This window comes from Camelus ferus, chromosome 18 (assembly GCF_009834535.1).
Source record: "Camelus ferus isolate YT-003-E chromosome 18, BCGSAC_Cfer_1.0, whole genome shotgun sequence".
Taxonomy (NCBI): Eukaryota; Metazoa; Chordata; class Mammalia; order Artiodactyla; family Camelidae; genus Camelus; species Camelus ferus.
In genome coordinates, this window is record NC_045713.1 from 15,421,993 (window position 1) to 15,437,955 (window position 15,963).

Consider the following 15,963-nt stretch of genomic DNA (forward strand, 5'->3'; position numbering starts at 1 on the left):
CTCTGAGCAAGATCAAGACCTTTCCGGGTCCCAAGTGAAAACTTTCAAGACCCCCAACCCGCGTGCCCCTCCCCCTCCCCGGGCTTCCAGCCGTGGGACGGCGCACAGGGCGGGCTGGGGCGACAAGCCCGCACCGCAGCCGGGCCCAGGGACGGCCTTGGCCCAGGCGGCCGCGAAGGCCGAAGGGGAGAACCTTGCGGGCCCCGCGGCGAGGGAACCCCGCCCCGCCCCCGGCGCTGAGTCACAGCCCGCCCCGGCTCCGCGGAGCCCTGGTTCCCAGGAAGCGCCGCCGCACGCCTGCGCATGCGCGATCCCGGACGCGTGTCTCGAGAGCGCGCAGCACTGGACGGGGCGGGGCCGGGCCGCGGCCGCGAGCGGAGGCGCATGCGCGGAGCGGGCTCCCGCGGGCGAGGCTCGCTGGGGACCTGGCTCCGCGGTCGCGCGCCGTAGATCCGCAAGATCGCGATGACATTCCCCTCAGGGATGGCCATTTGCGCGCGAAGAGCCTGGCTTGAGGGACGAGGCCAAGTTACGCCAGGCGGCGGGTTCCCCTACCCTCACGATCCCGGTCCAGAACTGCTCTCCTCCGGAGTTCGGTTTCCCCTGGAAAGCGTGGGGTGGGGGTGGGGGCTGCACCGGCGAAGGCTGAGGCACCCCCAACAGTCGCGACGTTGACCTCGGACCGGACCTGGCCGCGGTGAGGACGCGGGCCGCAGCCTCCGAGACCCCCAGACGCGGAGGTCGCGGGTCCCGGAGGCCGGTCTCTGTGCAGGAAGCCGCTCCCGCCCCCGCCAGGAGCCAGACCCGCCGGATGATCGCAGACCCGGGGCCGCGGGCCAGGAGCAGCCGGTGTCCTCATCCGGCCTCGGTCACATAGACCTGCGTGTCCTCTTGTCCGCTGGCCCTGGTCACTTGGCTTGGAGTGACTGAAACATCACAGGGGTTCAAAGAACACAGAGTTGGGTCTGCCCGGGGCTGGTAGGGGTCCAGGGCCCAACCAGGGCTCCTAAGTAGGGCCAGACTGATGGGGTGGGCGTCTTCCCGCCGCCTCTTTGCCAGGCTCCAGCGGCTGGTTCCCAGCTCCTAGGAGTGGGGCAGCGTCGAAGGATAGAGACCCGGTACCCCTCACTCCGTAGGCCTTGGATCCCAGTCCAGGGGGCACTGCCCGGGGGTCACTATCTGGGTAGCCAAAGCAGGTTTCTTGGTGCGAAGCTCTCACTTCTCACTTCAGCCCTAGTGCTGCTGCCTGCGGGAACTTTCCTGCTTCTTCATGGCCCTCTGTTCAGAAACTTGGAGTGGCCTCAAACCCAGGTTCCTTGGGCTTCCATCTAAGGACCGGTTTTCCCAGCTCACCTCATCTCACCTTGATTCCTCACTGGCCACACAGCTGCCTTCCTTTCTCCGAGTCTAGGCCTTTGATCTTCCCCCAGGATCCACCCCCCTGGTCTCTGAACTTCCAAACCCACCCATTGCTGGAAGTGTAGCTGGGATTACACTCCCTAAACTTGGTAACCCCTGGCTGTCCCAGTATTCTCAGGAGAGTCCTGATGTTATGTAAATGGAGTTCAACAAAGGAAATCTATTAAATGTTTAATTCAGTTTAACAGTCTATATGCGGTTAGACTTTTCAAATAACTACATTTGCAAATGAAAAAATCCTCTGCTATGTATGATTTAGAAAATGATTTAGAAATTTTAAAACTCCCTATGTATGATTTAGAAAATGTGGTTGCTTCATCCTGGAGGACTTCCCTGGTAACTCTGGTTCCATGCATGCTCTGTATTCCTAACTAGATTGTTAGCTCCCCCAGGGCAGACTATGCCTGAATAAATATGGAAAATTTCCAAGGCTTTTGAAGTTGTAGTGGGAAAAAAAAATCCATAAGTTTTAAGGAAATGGAAATATAGCCAACAAAATACACAAATTCAAAAGTCACTTTTCACAAATACAAAAATCACTCTTTTTAGTGTGTCAGAAAAATGTACTGTCATAACTTGGCCTAGGCCCCGGGTTAATACAAGTCAACATGATAGAAAATAGTAGAAAGAATAGTGGGATGGGTAGAAAATTGGCCTTTTAGTTCGGTTTATCATGGTTTTTTTTAAAGCCATTTTTTTAAAAAACAGGTTTTATTTTTAGAGCAGTTCTGGGTTCAGGTTGCCACATTTTAACTGGGTTAACTTGGACTAGACTTCTCTTCCCCATGCTGGATTTGGATTTAAGGATGCCAAATATACCTGCCTTGTCTACTTTATAAGGTGGTCAATGAGGAAGATCAAATTGAAATAGAGTTAAGGATTTGGGTTTTTTTTTAATATTTTATTTCATTCAGGAAATAATCCTCAATAAATTTCTAATAAAAATTACTTTCAAATGATACATTTTGTCACTAACAAACTTCAAGTTGCTGAAATTCTGAATTTTTGCCCGTTTGTGAAGAGGAGGGAAAGGCCTTGGGATCAGAAAGACTAGAGTCACCTAAAGTGACCCTGGGCAAATAACCTAGCATGACCTATAGGTTGAGTCAGGCTTCAGATGGAATTCTGGCCCTCCCAGTTGCACATGCCATCAACTCAGCCACTCTGACCATCAGTCTCCTCATCAATAAAGTATGATTAACAATAGTAATAACACTTTCTGAATGCTTTCTACAGGCTCTGTACTATTTCAAACATGTTGCATTAAGTCACTTAATCCTCGCAACAACTCCATGATTGAGAGACTATTGGCATCTCTATTTTATGGGTGAGGAAACTGAAGCACAGAGAAGTTAAGTCATTTGACTAGGGCTGCCCAGCTAGTAAGTGGTGGAGCCCAGGACGAATCCTAAGCAATCCAACTCCAGAGCCCGTGCTCTTGTCCGTGTTGGACGGCTTCTTCCCTGTGGAGTTATTTTGAGGATTAAATGAAATAAAGTACACGAAGCATTTGGTGCAGCCTGGCACACAGCTGTTAGAATCACTGCATTATCTTAAGATATAAGAGTGGTAATATCTATAGGTCTGTAGCCCAGCTCCTGGCACAAAGGAGTGGCCTAGAAGTTGGTTCCCTTCTCCACTGACATTAAGGGAAAACGAAGGACAGTTTCCAAAGTGCAAGCAGACACAGATTATGCTCATTTATGCTTGTCATTTTTTTTATCCTTCAGATAAGAGGTTGACACAGGGGATACCTCAGAACTGTTCAATACACCTTGGCTGAATTGTTCTTTTTCTTATGTTTCTTTTTTTTTGAGGGGGGTGGTATTTTGGTTTATTTAAATTTTTTTTAATGGAGAGACAGGATTGAACCCAGGACCTAATGTGTGCTAAGCATGCACTCTACTGCTGAGCCCTACCCTCCCCTTCTCATGCTTCTTTTTCGTCGCCTTTATGGTATTCCAAAGAAAATTTCAAGTTTTCCTGGACTAGGAAAAGCATGAGCCTAATGTCACAGAAAGTGGAATTGGCTTGAAATGTCGTCTGGAGGCTCAGACTCTGGGGTACAAGTGCAAAGACCAGGGACCGCTGGGATGTTCTCCTAGGGCTGAACTGTCCTGGGTCTCCACCCTGGGTTGGGCATCCAGCTTCACCCCCTAAACACACATATCTGCCTGCACACATGCTCCCATGATCTGTAATCCACACATTGTTCGTGCAGTTACTTCACAGCGACACCCACCGACCTACCCCAGACATACCCATTCCCCTGGACCCTCTCCGCACAACATAGTGCCCACCCTTTTGACTCCCCTAAGGCCCACTCACATCTGCGCCTGCTGCCCAACATGCACCCATCCACACATGCATGTGTTTGCCCACCCCTTACACACATAGCCACGTGAAACTTCCAATATCCCAGGGACACATACACATACACACTCCCTCCATTCACGACATCCCTCAAAGCATCTGCTCGTTTAGAATGGCCTTTGACTTTGCTTCATGCCTTTTGCATTTCTGTTTTTCTGTCCTCCTAACAGCAGGCAACGTAAAGGTAGTGGGATGAGGCGTGTGAAACCCCAGCGGGGCGGGTGTGCTATATTCACCTTCAGAGCAGACCTCTCCTGGGTAGGGAATTGGGCGGTACAAACTGCTGGCCATGAGAATGGCTCACGATGTATTGTACAGCAAGGGGAATAGACCCAATATTTTGTAATAACTGTTAAGTGAAAAGTAACCTTTAAAAATTGTATTAAAAATGTAAAATTTTTTTAAAAATCTATTTTATCATTTCTTTAAATTAAAAAAAGAAAACTTCACCTACCTTCCCTTTTCCAGGGAAAAGCTCCATATTCTCCCAGTCATGGGAAAACTCTGGTTGGAGTCACAGGCGGGCGGAGGGGGTGGCAGCAGCCTTAGCTGGGGCAGCTTGCTCAGTTGATCAGTCTGTGGACTGTGGGCCCCCTAATCGGGAGGAGGGCAAGGGAGGGACAAGGAGGCAATGAACCACATTGCCCTGAGATCAGCCTTCAACTTAGGAGACACCAGAGCAGGTGGCCTTGCACTGAATTCACTGAATTCAGCATCCTCTCCGGCTTGACCCCATCAGTGCTGGCGTGGGTTAACTCATACTCCCTTTTTGCTTATTCCCAACCTCCCACTAACACTCCCAGGGCCCACTTCTTTTCCTTTTGGAAACATGCTCACACAGAGACATTAAAGTGTGTTGAGAAGGTCACAGGATCAGAGTCAGGGACAGGTTTGGGTTTCCTTGAACACAGGTACCAGCAGGAAGCTAGGGTAATGCCATGGCGGCACCGCCTTCTGCAGAAGCCAAGGGGAGGCACCATCCTCACATTCAGGGCCGACCTTTGGCTCCTCACCTGAGCCTCCAGGTGCCAGGTGGGCAGCTGCGTGGCTGAGGGAGGGGACACAATGGTGTGACCACCTACCTGAGCCTCCTCTGAGAGATTTAGGGACAGAAGCTTCAGTAACTCCTACTAATGGGCTACTGCCTTGGAGGCCAGGGGAAATGACAAATACGAGTGCTGAGGAGAGAATGTGACTTCAGGTTTCCAATTATACAACAGGAACCCTAGTTTTGGAGCCAGCTGAAGGTCACCTTTGACACTGGGAGGCGAGAAGCAGGAGGGAGCTTCAGAAGAAGGTGCCTGGAAGGGGTCCAGCTCAAGGGCGGGCAATTTATAAATTTTCAGTCTATCTCTAAGAAACTTAGAAATTAGTACACACAATGAGAGAAGACGGGAGGATGGAGAGGCAGAGTACAGAGGATTTCCACGGCAGCAAAACTACCCTGCATGACACTATAGAGATGGACAGGTGTCATTACACATTTCTACGTGTCCAAACCTGTAGATGCACAACACCGAGAGTGAACGCCACTGTCAACTCTGGACTCAGGGTGACAGTGACGTGTCCTCAGTGTAGGTTCATCAATTGTAATGGATGTACCACCTGGTGGGGCGTTGATAATGGGGGAGGCTGTGCGGGGTTGGGGGTGCAGGGGATGTGCAGGAAATTTCTGCCTCCCTCTCAGTTTTGCCTTGAACCTAAAACTGCTCTTTAAAAAAACTGTCTTAATAAAAAAAACCAGGACACTCTACTAGATAAAAAGAAAAAGAGATACACTGCTTGGAGACAACCAGACAGTATGAGGTGTTACAGAGAGATTGGAACTTTATTGAGACTTTCTCCCTGATGAACTCAGAATGGAAAGGGCAGTGGAAAGTTTCCGCTTTGGAGAGGAACAGCAACTGCTCAGGCACAAACATTTACAGATGCTCCTCCCAGGGGATCTCTGGATCCTGAATCTCCCCCCTAGTTCCCCACTGCCCCACCCCCCAACCCAAAGAGTCAGAATTCTGCTTGAAATCCACCTCCACAGAGTGGGGCACAAAACAGCGCTTAAAGCCCCAGCTGGTTGACTGACAGGCGTGCGGGCAGTTAGAGAGACGGGAAGCCAAGGAGTGAACCTTGGAGCAGGAGTAAGAAACAGAAAACGGATGGAAAAAAGACAAGGGGGAAATGATCGCTGACGATGTCACCGCCCCCACCCCCAAAAATGTAAATATTGTGTGAATGTATTCATCTCATTCCAGCTGCTTCCCCCAAAGCAGTGGTGACCTTATTAGCAGCTATAAAAATGCCCAGTTCTGCACTTTTTCTTTCCCCTTCTGCACTGGGAAAAACAGATATGCCACGGGTAGCTGAGAGCAAGAAGGGAGGGCAGCCCCTCAAGAGCATAAAGGATGCAGAGATGAGGAAGGGTTGGTTTTTAACGAGAAGGAAGCAGCTCCCCAGGCACTGGTCACCAGGCTCCTTGGATGCCCCTGGCAGACTTTTCTTCTCTGGTTGGCTCTGGCCTTAGAAACAATGTCCTGGAGGCTCTGGTCTCCTTGTGGGTGGTTCTGGGTCCTCAGCAAAGCCACAAGAGGCAGCTTCTGCTGCAGCACATGCCGGAGTGTTAATAATTCCAAGAAACAGGAATTCTCGGATTACAGTTCTCCTGGCGGACCTAATCTGATCGCCGATTTGCTTCCACTGCGTAATCCTCAGGGCACCTCTCCCTCTGCCTTGTCTTCAGTTTCCTTCTGGTCTGGGTGACTCCCTGAGGCCAGTGGGTCCTGACCCCTGCCCCGTAGTGAAGTCCCCCGGGACAGCTCACTCCCAGGAGGGCCTGGCTCACTTGTCACTCAGCAGGAGGCCCTCTGGGCAGCTAGGCCAGGTCTCCCGGACTTACAGACTCTTCAGCCACTCACTCTCCATCAAAAGGCTTCTCCCCTCCAGCATCCTCCCTCCGTCCCTGCTGCCCCCCACCAAGACGGCATGCCAGGTGGGCAGGACCCTCAGAGCCAGCTCTTCCTCTGTGCCCTCCGGCCTCTGTCATCTCCCTAATCTCTCTTGGAAGACGCAATACACACACATTCGCACTCATCGGTATTTGAAGCCAGGCTCCCCTGTGGTGCAATCAGTGGGAATTAGCATCAAGTTCAGGTGGGAACTGAAGGTCGGGCCTGGATTGCCACCAATACTCGGAGGCTGGTGCGGGTTCTGAGTCCCAGGAAATGACTCCGAGTTTCAAGTGCACATCAGGGAATGGAGAAGGGAAAGGAAAGCCATGTGATGAAAACCAGGAAGGAACGACCCTTCTGCCGAGTGTCTCCGCGGAGACGTTGGGGCTACAGCAAGGAGCAAGGTCTCCACTGTCCCCTCTGAAACCCAAAGCCTTTGGGGTCTGAGTTTTCCAAGACATGCAATAGACAAAGACACACTGCAAACCAATTAACCCTCTGAGCCCTGCCAGGACTTTCACTGAAGTCGCTTCCAAGAAGTGAATTACCTGAATGCACAGAAGAGTCACCCTCCTCCTGGGGCTGAGAAAGGGACTGAGCTTCCCAGCTGGTTTAGAAGACGATGCCAGAGAAATGGCCAGGGTTGGGAGCAGGGGGCAGATCCTTCCAGCCAGGAACTCTTGTTCTCTCTTGGTGTTCTGGTGTCCTGAACCGCTCCCCGCCCCTTGTGAAAACAGGGAAGAGGGCCTGGGGGTAGGCTCAAACCCCAGGTTGATTCAGACCCAAGAGACTGTCTCCTAGGGAGTCAACCCAAGCTCAGGAGGCAGCTGAGGGCTGGGGAGCAACAGAGGACTGTGTGTGGAGGAGAAGACAGGCCTGTGGAACTCAAGTTTTCTCTGTTTTCCCAGCTTATAAGGGACAAAGGAATTTCAGCTGCTTTTAGCTTATTTGGCACTCATGAATTCAGTTTACCCTAGAATTTAGCTGCTCTCTGACCTTCCGAGATAAGGACCCAGGGAAAGCAGGTGCGGCCCGAAGTGCCTCAATCAGGCGCCGTAATTGAAGCAACAAGACAAGCAACGCGATAATTCACAGTTTCCACTTTCCTCCCTCCACCCACACCTTCCCCCACCACTGGCCTCCGTGAATCCCCAAATCTCCAATGCGTAATGGTTCTTGCCAGTGTGGCTCAAAGGGTTAACAAACCAGGACTTCTCAGACAGTTCAGATGCAAGCTCATTCACCAACAGGAACCCAAGGATGGCTGCGGCAACCTAGGGTTTCCTGTAGCGGTTCTTTGGGGTCTCGCCACACCCTGTCTTGTCACAGTTGAGAGCACCTGGATTCTTCCCCAGCCCCAGGCTTCCTAGGAGGGCAGGGAGCTCCTGGGTGATGGCCCGCTCAATCTTCTCCAGGAAGCAACCGCCCATGTAGGAGCACTGCTGGGACAGGAGCTTGAAACTGGAGATGGGGTTGATGCCAAAGAAGTCCTTATAGGCGTCACGGTTGGGAAGGTCAAATTTGCTGACGTTGGTCTTTGCCAGGATGGTCTTGAAGATGTAGAATTTATCAGGGTCTTCCACAATGTCCTTAAAGACCAGCTCTCCATCACTGAAGAAGGTCATTTTGTCCTTGTACGTCTGCAGGTAGCGGTCAACCAGGAGGGCATGAATGCGGACCCGGATGGCGTGCTGGCGGATGAAGGCGATCTTGTTCTCCAGCCTGTTCTCGATCACCTGGTTCAGGTCTTCCAGGAGGGAGATCTCTTCTTTGAGAAACAGGTCCTTGTGGGTGTCAGGCTTGTAGTCGTGTGGCCAGAAGGAGCTGACGTAAACCCTGGGGGGCTCTGTGACGTTGATGAGCGGGGCCAGGCTCCAGAAGAGGGCCCCGTAGACCCTCATGAGCATCTGCGTGGCCAGGTTATCAGCTTTATTCAGGATGATCCTTATCTGGGATTCACGTCCCTTCAGCTGGCGGAAGAGCATTTCCAGCTCCAGACCCACGTCCAACTTGGTTGGGTCGAAGACGACAAAGATGAGGTCTGCTCTGTCAATGAACCACTGGCACACGTCATTGAAGGGGTAACCTTGGGAAGAAGGAACGAGAGGTCAGGTTGAGCCCCTCACACCTCCTTCCAGAACCATATCATTTCGTGGGTTGAAGGGAGTAAGAGCATCAGGGATTTTCTGGGTTTCCAAAGACTTTTTTATTATTATTATTTTTTGTTTTTTAATGGAAGTACTGGGTATTGAACCCAGGACCTTGTGCATGCTAAGCATGCACTCTACTACTGAGCTATTACCCCAACAAAAACTTTTAAAGAATTAATTACATATCTCCTGCCCCTTGTCAACCCTCAACACATAACGACCTGATCCTTGTTTTAATCTGCAATGGAATCCAAGGCTTCAGGAAAGCAAAACACTTTTTCCAAACGGAGATTTTCCTACTGTCTGAAAAGATCTAGGGCAGCGGCAAAGATGTTGAAGGAGGAGGGTGGGCAAAGATAAGTGGGAGAGCGCATGCTTAGCACGCATGAGGTCCTGGGTTCAATCCCCAGTACCTCCATTTAAAAAAAAAAAAAAAAGATGTTGAAGGAAAGAAGTCAGAGAATTAGACGGAATGAAAGAGTAGGTGCAATACTTAGGCCACTAAGGCCTGAGCTGGAATCTGGGCTCTGCCACTGGCCAGCTAAGTAGGAAATGCTTCCATGCCTCTAGCATTTTAGCTACAAAATTACGAGACGAACACTAACACCTAAATTGATACAAAGATTACAGAGTTGCTATAAACATAGGAAAAGCACCCAAACTAAAACTGCCAGCCCGTCACGCAGTAGGTGTGCAATACATTTTAATTCCTTTAACTTATTTCCAAAATGAGAAGACTAGGAATACCTGTCTTGAATTTTTTTCTGTAACAATCAACCAATAATGCATAAAATTAGCCAATGCATTATTGGACTGCAATAAAGGTTAATTTATTATTATAATTATTAATGATAATATTATCACTAGCAATAAAACAGGGTCTGGTTATAAACAAATGAGAGTCATAACCATAAACTAAGATCCACCATCTGGACATATATTCCTACAAATGCCCTGTTATGACTCATCTCTGCAGATGGCTCTGGTCATGGTGACACTCAGTGCCCTGCGTCACAGCCTAGTGCCTGCTGGGCCCAAAGTGGCACTCCCCTGTCACCTGAAGGCAAGGAGGGCTTTGGAGAGTCTGCTACAAGCTGGTGCTGAAGCAGGCCTGGTAAAGCAGACACTGGGACTAGGAAGAGTTGAAGGTCAGGTTTAACCCAGACTCAAGTTAGCCAGAGGTCAAGTACACCTGGACCAGGATCCTATCATTCCAGGGCCTTGATCATCCAGACAGCCTGGGCCTCCCAAAGACAGTTCAGCCCCAGCAAGGACCTGAAGGAGCTACTGACAGAGGAGGCCAGCCCTCCCGTAGGGAAAATTCTGCTGGCCTCCAAACCAGATTAGTCCTTGGGGAGGTAAAAGGATGAGGCATCCCACACTGAAGAGGTACCAGTGACAAGAAGGGGCTGGAAACAGAGAACGCTTCCCCTGGTCCCGGACAACGCTGGCGTCTCCCCCGTCTGCCTACCAACCACTGTCTACAACAGGTTTCTAAGACCAAGCTCGTGCTGCTCAGAAATGAGTGTTAAATTACCTCTTTCTTGCTGCTTGCGGTTCTCAATGATGCCTGGTGTATCCACAAAAGTGACCCGCTCCAGAAGTTTGTGGGGAACCTCAATGCCAATCAGCTTCTCCAGAAAATTCTGGCCAAACTTCTCAAGGGGCGAGAAGGAGCGGGCGCTGTCAGCAGCCATGACAATACCCTCGATGGTCTTCAGCTTGGGCCCGTGCATGAGGACCGTGAACTCGGAGGTGGTAGGCTCAGCACCTGCACACACGGGCACAAGGGTAAGGAACACAGTCATCTCTGGGCAGAAGACCCACATGGATGAGCAAGGTGCTCCAGGGAGGACGTGCCACAAGTGTTGGATACTGTGTTTGCTAAGCTAGTGGCTTCTGTTTTCAAACTGTGATAAAGTAGATGTAAATTTTACCGTTTTATCCACTCTTAAGTATACAGTTCAGTGGGACCTAGAATATTCACATTGTTGTGCAACCATCACCACCATCCATCTCCAGAACTGTCTCATCTTCCCAAACTGAAACTCAGTCCCCACTAAACACTAACTCCCATTTCCCCTCCACAAGCCCCTAGTAATCTCACCTGTGCTTTCTGTCACTATGAATTTGACTACTCTAGGGACACCATAAAAGTGAAATCAGACAATATTTGTCCTTTTGTGTCTAGTTTATTTCATTTAGCACAACATCTTCAAGATCCACCCATTTTGTAGCATTTGTCAGAAATTTATTCCTCTTCAGGGCTGAATACTATTCCATTTTAGGGATGGGCCACATTTTGTTTATCCATTCAATCCATTCATCCACTGATGGATGTGTGGGTTGTTTCCACCTCTTAGCCATTGTGAATAATAACGCTGCTGTGAACATAGGTGTAGCTACTGGTTTCTTGTATTTTCATTGTTCTACTGAAGACACCTATGAATGTTTTCATTTTTCACAATGCTTTTACATATAACCTTGAAATACCAGCAATCACACAAGAAAATCTCACTGATACCTGTATAGAGCTGGTAGCGAGTGTTCTCCAACCCAAGGAGGTAGTTTATCATGGTGGATTTGCCAACGCTCCATGGCCCCAGGAACAGCACCATTGGCTTGGAAGTGATTTCCCCATCTGTGGGTGGCAGGGATTAGAAACGAAAGTGAACTCACAAAGTTCCTCACTGCACGAGGTTCTTCACGCTGCACCCTAGAAAGTCTGTCACCGGGTCGTGGGGTTCTACACTGGACCAAAGAGCGTGGAGCAGTCAGCGGCACGTCTCTTGCTACGTAAGTGCGATGACGCAGCTAGAAGACCCGGGAAGACAGCAGGTGGGCAGTGCACAGATCCTCCACACACCAGCGCCAGAGAGGAGGGAACACACTGAAGTCAGCAAACACTGGTTTGGAGCTCACTCTGGGTGCAGCCTCCGGTTGAGATCTGGGGGAGAATCATTCATAATGGGAGAGGAGAGAGTTGCCACGTGGGAGAGGCTAAAACTCTGCGATCTCAACTGGTAACAGAACAAAGAAGATGAAAGAGGCTTATGTGGTCTTGGACCGTCTGGACTCGGGCGCTGCCTGTCCCCTGCCTCCCTCCCCTTAGCTGCACCTCCCGACACCCCACCTCGGGCTCAGCCCAAGCCGGGCTCAGGGGCCTGTCTCAAATATCAGCCTCCCAAGTCCGTGACACATTTGCCAGTGTCCAAGACCAAGCAGTGACTTGGCAATCCTCATCCCCTGCTGGGGAGAACACCCCACTCCAATGGAGAAGAAAAAGCAGAATCCTCCAGTGTTTTCAAAACCAGCGGGCGGGGAGGGGAAGGTAAGAGGTTTCCCTACAGGCTGTGGTCTCTTCCTGCTGATTTACGGCCCCTCCCTGAGCCACCACACGCGGGGTCTGCCCCACACAACTTAGCACTAAAGTTCTCCAGACATCTCTGCCTCCATGAGCCTGGCACTCTATTTGTTTTTAATTTATTTAATTTCTCGGTCCAAAAATCTGAAGTGTAAAAACGTATACAGCAAAAAGTCTCCCCAACCTGGTCCCAGTCTGCTTGGCCATAACACCCCTTGTGTCCTTTCAGACACTTTAATGCACATGTAAGTGATGTCAGTAGAGACCATGTTCCCCATCTTTTTTGCACAAGTGTGTCTGCACCTTGCTTCTCAAGGGGCTGGTTTTCTTTCTCTAAGGCAGAACTAAGTCCTCGAAGACCAAGCTGGTGTCTCATAAGGGGAGGGCACATATGTATAGGGCCTGAAATTGGTACCAGGCCCTGCCCCTTCCTCCCCGCCTGTAAAGACACTCAGTCCTTCGCATTGCTGGGACAGGGAGGGTCAGGCAGGCTGCGGGCCGGGGAGGCAGGTGTCCCCAGTTATAGCTACAGAGAGCCTACAAAAAGGTTCTTTTCCCCAGGTCCAGGCCACACGGAGGGGCTGTGGACCTTAAAGCTCTCCAGGGAGACCACCACACGCTGGCTTTCCCTGCTGCTGTTCCCAATCTATGCAGCAGGGGGCATTACTGGCACACGTAGGAGGCTGCAGGTGAGGCACGGAGGAGGGAGGTTACACAAGAGGCTGAGGGGCGGGGCACACAGAGGGGCACCAGCACCCAGGGACGCCCTCCCCGAAGCCTCCTGGGCCCTCGCATTCTGAGAAGCAGGAGGATGCAAGAAATCCTAGAGGTCATCGTAAACCAGGGAACCGTCTTCTCTTTAGGAGGAGAAAGTTACCACTCTGAATTCCAGCTGGGTGATCCTGGGTAGCCCAGCATTTCTCTGGGCCTCAAGGGTCCATCTTTTGTAAAGCAGGAATACTGTTCGCCCTATAACCCCCATCCACTGTACGGGCATGGAGAGCCCCGCAGGAAGCAATACAAAAACAGCCAACCAACACGCACAGAGCCGGTGCCACACCACTGACCATTCAAATGGCAGTTGAATATTGCCATCACTCACAGCTTTCCAAGACAAACAGCACTTTAAAACGGCATTGCTGCGGGGCAACCCGAACTCTAGCAACTGGGCGGCAACCTTCAAAATGTTGAATTGCAGCATTCCTTTTAAAAATTTATCCTACAAATTTACTTGGGTAAAATATGTAACAATTACAGTAGAGTTTGTAACACTTTAAAAAGGGAACACTCAGTGGTCCATCAGCAGGGTAGTATCATTTAGGGAGGTGCATTCACAAGGAACAGAAAGAGCAGTGGTGTGGTGTAATTTCATCTTTGTAAAACGAATGAAAAGATGCACTTGTATATGCTCATGTTTGCAGAGGAAAGTCTAGAGGTGTTCACAAGAAACTATAGCAGTGAGTGTCTCTTGGAGTGGAATTAGGTCAAGAAAGGGATTTTTACTTTTCAATTTATACTGTTTTGCACAGAATTTGGGGGGGCAAGAAGTATACCTTATTTTTATTACTTTGAAAATCAATTTTTAAAAGAATCCAGACCCAAGGGAAGTCAACTGGAGAAGCCATAAAAAGGAGGGAAGGATTCCAGGCCAACCAGGGGAACGAAAGACATGATCTGTAAGTGACTGGGGAGCTCTTGGGGGCTCCTGGGCACAGAAGGGATGGAAGTTGGCATCCCCGTCCTTGGGAACCAAAACTGCACTACGTGGCATGAAGGTTCACGGATCAAATGCTCTCCATGAAGCCTTGTGCAGATTAAAGGCACACCTTGAAGGGATGGTCCATGCCACTGAAGCCTCTGCCCCTCCCCGAGAACTCAGGAGAACTCCCCTCATGCACGTTGGGGAGTGCGGGCGGCCAGAGGTGCAAGCCCGACCTCTGGACACCAGGGGTACCTGTGATCTCGTGCTGCCGAAGCTCATTGTACTTGTAAGACTGCTCCAGGGGCTTGATGGACGAGTGGTAAATCTTTCGAAGCCGCTGCAGCACCACTGGAGGCAGAGAAAGGTGAAGGGAGAGCGTCAGGCAGGGGCGCTGTGGGGTGGGGCGGCCAGCTGCACCCCTGTGGACCCGGCTCACTCCCCAGAGCAGCTCTGGCCCTGTCTGGTGGGGAGCAGGGGTGGGCTCCAACCTGGGCTGTGCATCAGCATTCCTGGGGCGGGAGATGGGGGTGGGGAGCAGGTGCACGTCCCAATCCTCAGAAATCTTTAAACCAGAAGGCATCCCCCTACCCAACCCCGTAAGCCTCCGGAGCTTTTTTCTTTCTTTCTTTTTTAACCTAATCCTCTTTTCCTTCCCCTCAATAGTATGTCCAGAAGCATCACCTCACCTAGCTCTGCAGCTAACTGAAGACTCTTCCTACTGCAGACGGGAACCCCATCTCCTTCTCTCGGCCAGTACCTCTACTTGCCTTAGGTTTAAAGGGCAAGAAGGCATGGCAGCCCCAGCCCCACACCCTTCACCACATCCCCGGTGCCCCTGGGAGTATTCAGACATCCCAAGCATCTTCTTGGGATAAGGGGTTCATGGGGTGAGGCACAGAGAGGGAGGAACATGGAGCCACAGAGGGTCAGGCTTTCCGAACCACCCCCGTGGACGCCCCCCAGCCAGCTATGTGCCCTAGCAAACCCCTGCCTTGCCTCCAGGTTTCATTAGCTCATTGACTAAGAGGAAACAGTAAGCCTTATTGAAAGCTTTGGGTTATTATGAGGATGAAATGAAATACCGGACATGAAAGGGCTTTATGAACTGTAAAAATCAAAGCCAACGTGATAAACTCTCATTAACAACCCTCTCAGCCACGACTTGGAGCCTGGCACTGTCCCCAGGCGGCAGCACTGGAATTTGCCCTCCACCCTACCACTGGTCCCTCTGCTTAGATCGCCTTTCCTCCTCCTGGCCAACCCAAGTCTTCGACACTGCTCACGGAGCCTCTTCCATGAAGCCCCCCATCTCCAGGGCGCTCCTCCTCCCCTGGGTGCCTGCCAGCGTCAGCCGTAGCCTTGGAGGTTCTGCCTGGCCACTGGCCACGGGGCACCCCCAGCCCAGCCCTGCCTGGCTCCTGCCTCTGGTTACCAGAGAAATCATCAGCTGGCTTGTCCTCATTCAGCATCAGAGTTTTCTCGATGTGGGAACGATCCCTCAGCGGGGCTTCCTCACTCACGTCCTCCACCTCTTCTGGGGAGAGAAGCAGAGAGCAGGGTTAGGGCAAAGCTAGGAGCCCGAGGCTTCAGGCTCCCTTGAGATGGGCCAGGACGGGGCCGTGAGGAAGTGCTACACGAAGCCTCACCAGGTTCAACTGAATAGAGCTTTGTTTCTAAGACGGACTTTGAAAATCCAAACTCAACTTCTGTTAAGCTCTGCAATCTATTTTATGTACTCAACAAAAGTAGACTGAGCACCTGCTATACATGCCAAGCACAAAGCATTGTGCTGTGAATGCCGTGGTGCCCCCAGACCAAGCCAGCTCTGCCCTTGAGTTTTCTACAGTCTGTCCCCAGGGATAGGGGAGTGAAATCACCTGGAAAATAATATAATTACAGACAATGATGTGGCTACGGAAGGAAAGATTTCAGAAGCTAGGCAGGCCTAAGAAGTGTGCTTACGAAGTCTTAAAGGGACAGTCTTAGGATGGGGAGTCAGAAAACTTTCCGAGG

General features: G+C 50.8%; 1 protein-coding gene across 2 annotated transcripts in view; it reads right to left on the reverse strand.

The window, feature by feature from the left end:
- Positions 1-5,594: 5,594 nt before the first annotated feature.
- The window catches only part of SRL (sarcalumenin), a 34,894-nt gene continuing 24,525 nt past the window's right edge, over positions 5,595-15,963 (reverse strand). For both annotated transcript variants that reach the window (XM_014554569.2, XM_014554568.2), the window contains 5 exons: positions 15,383-15,484; positions 14,203-14,298; positions 11,409-11,525; positions 10,422-10,655; positions 5,595-8,820 (listed from right to left, as the gene is read on the reverse strand). In XM_014554569.2, coding sequence (XP_014410055.2) covers positions 8,009-8,820; positions 10,422-10,655; positions 11,409-11,525; positions 14,203-14,298; positions 15,383-15,484 — 1,361 coding nt within the window. In that variant the 3' untranslated portion in view covers positions 5,595-8,008. The remainder of the gene's footprint in view (positions 8,821-10,421; positions 10,656-11,408; positions 11,526-14,202; positions 14,299-15,382; positions 15,485-15,963) is intronic.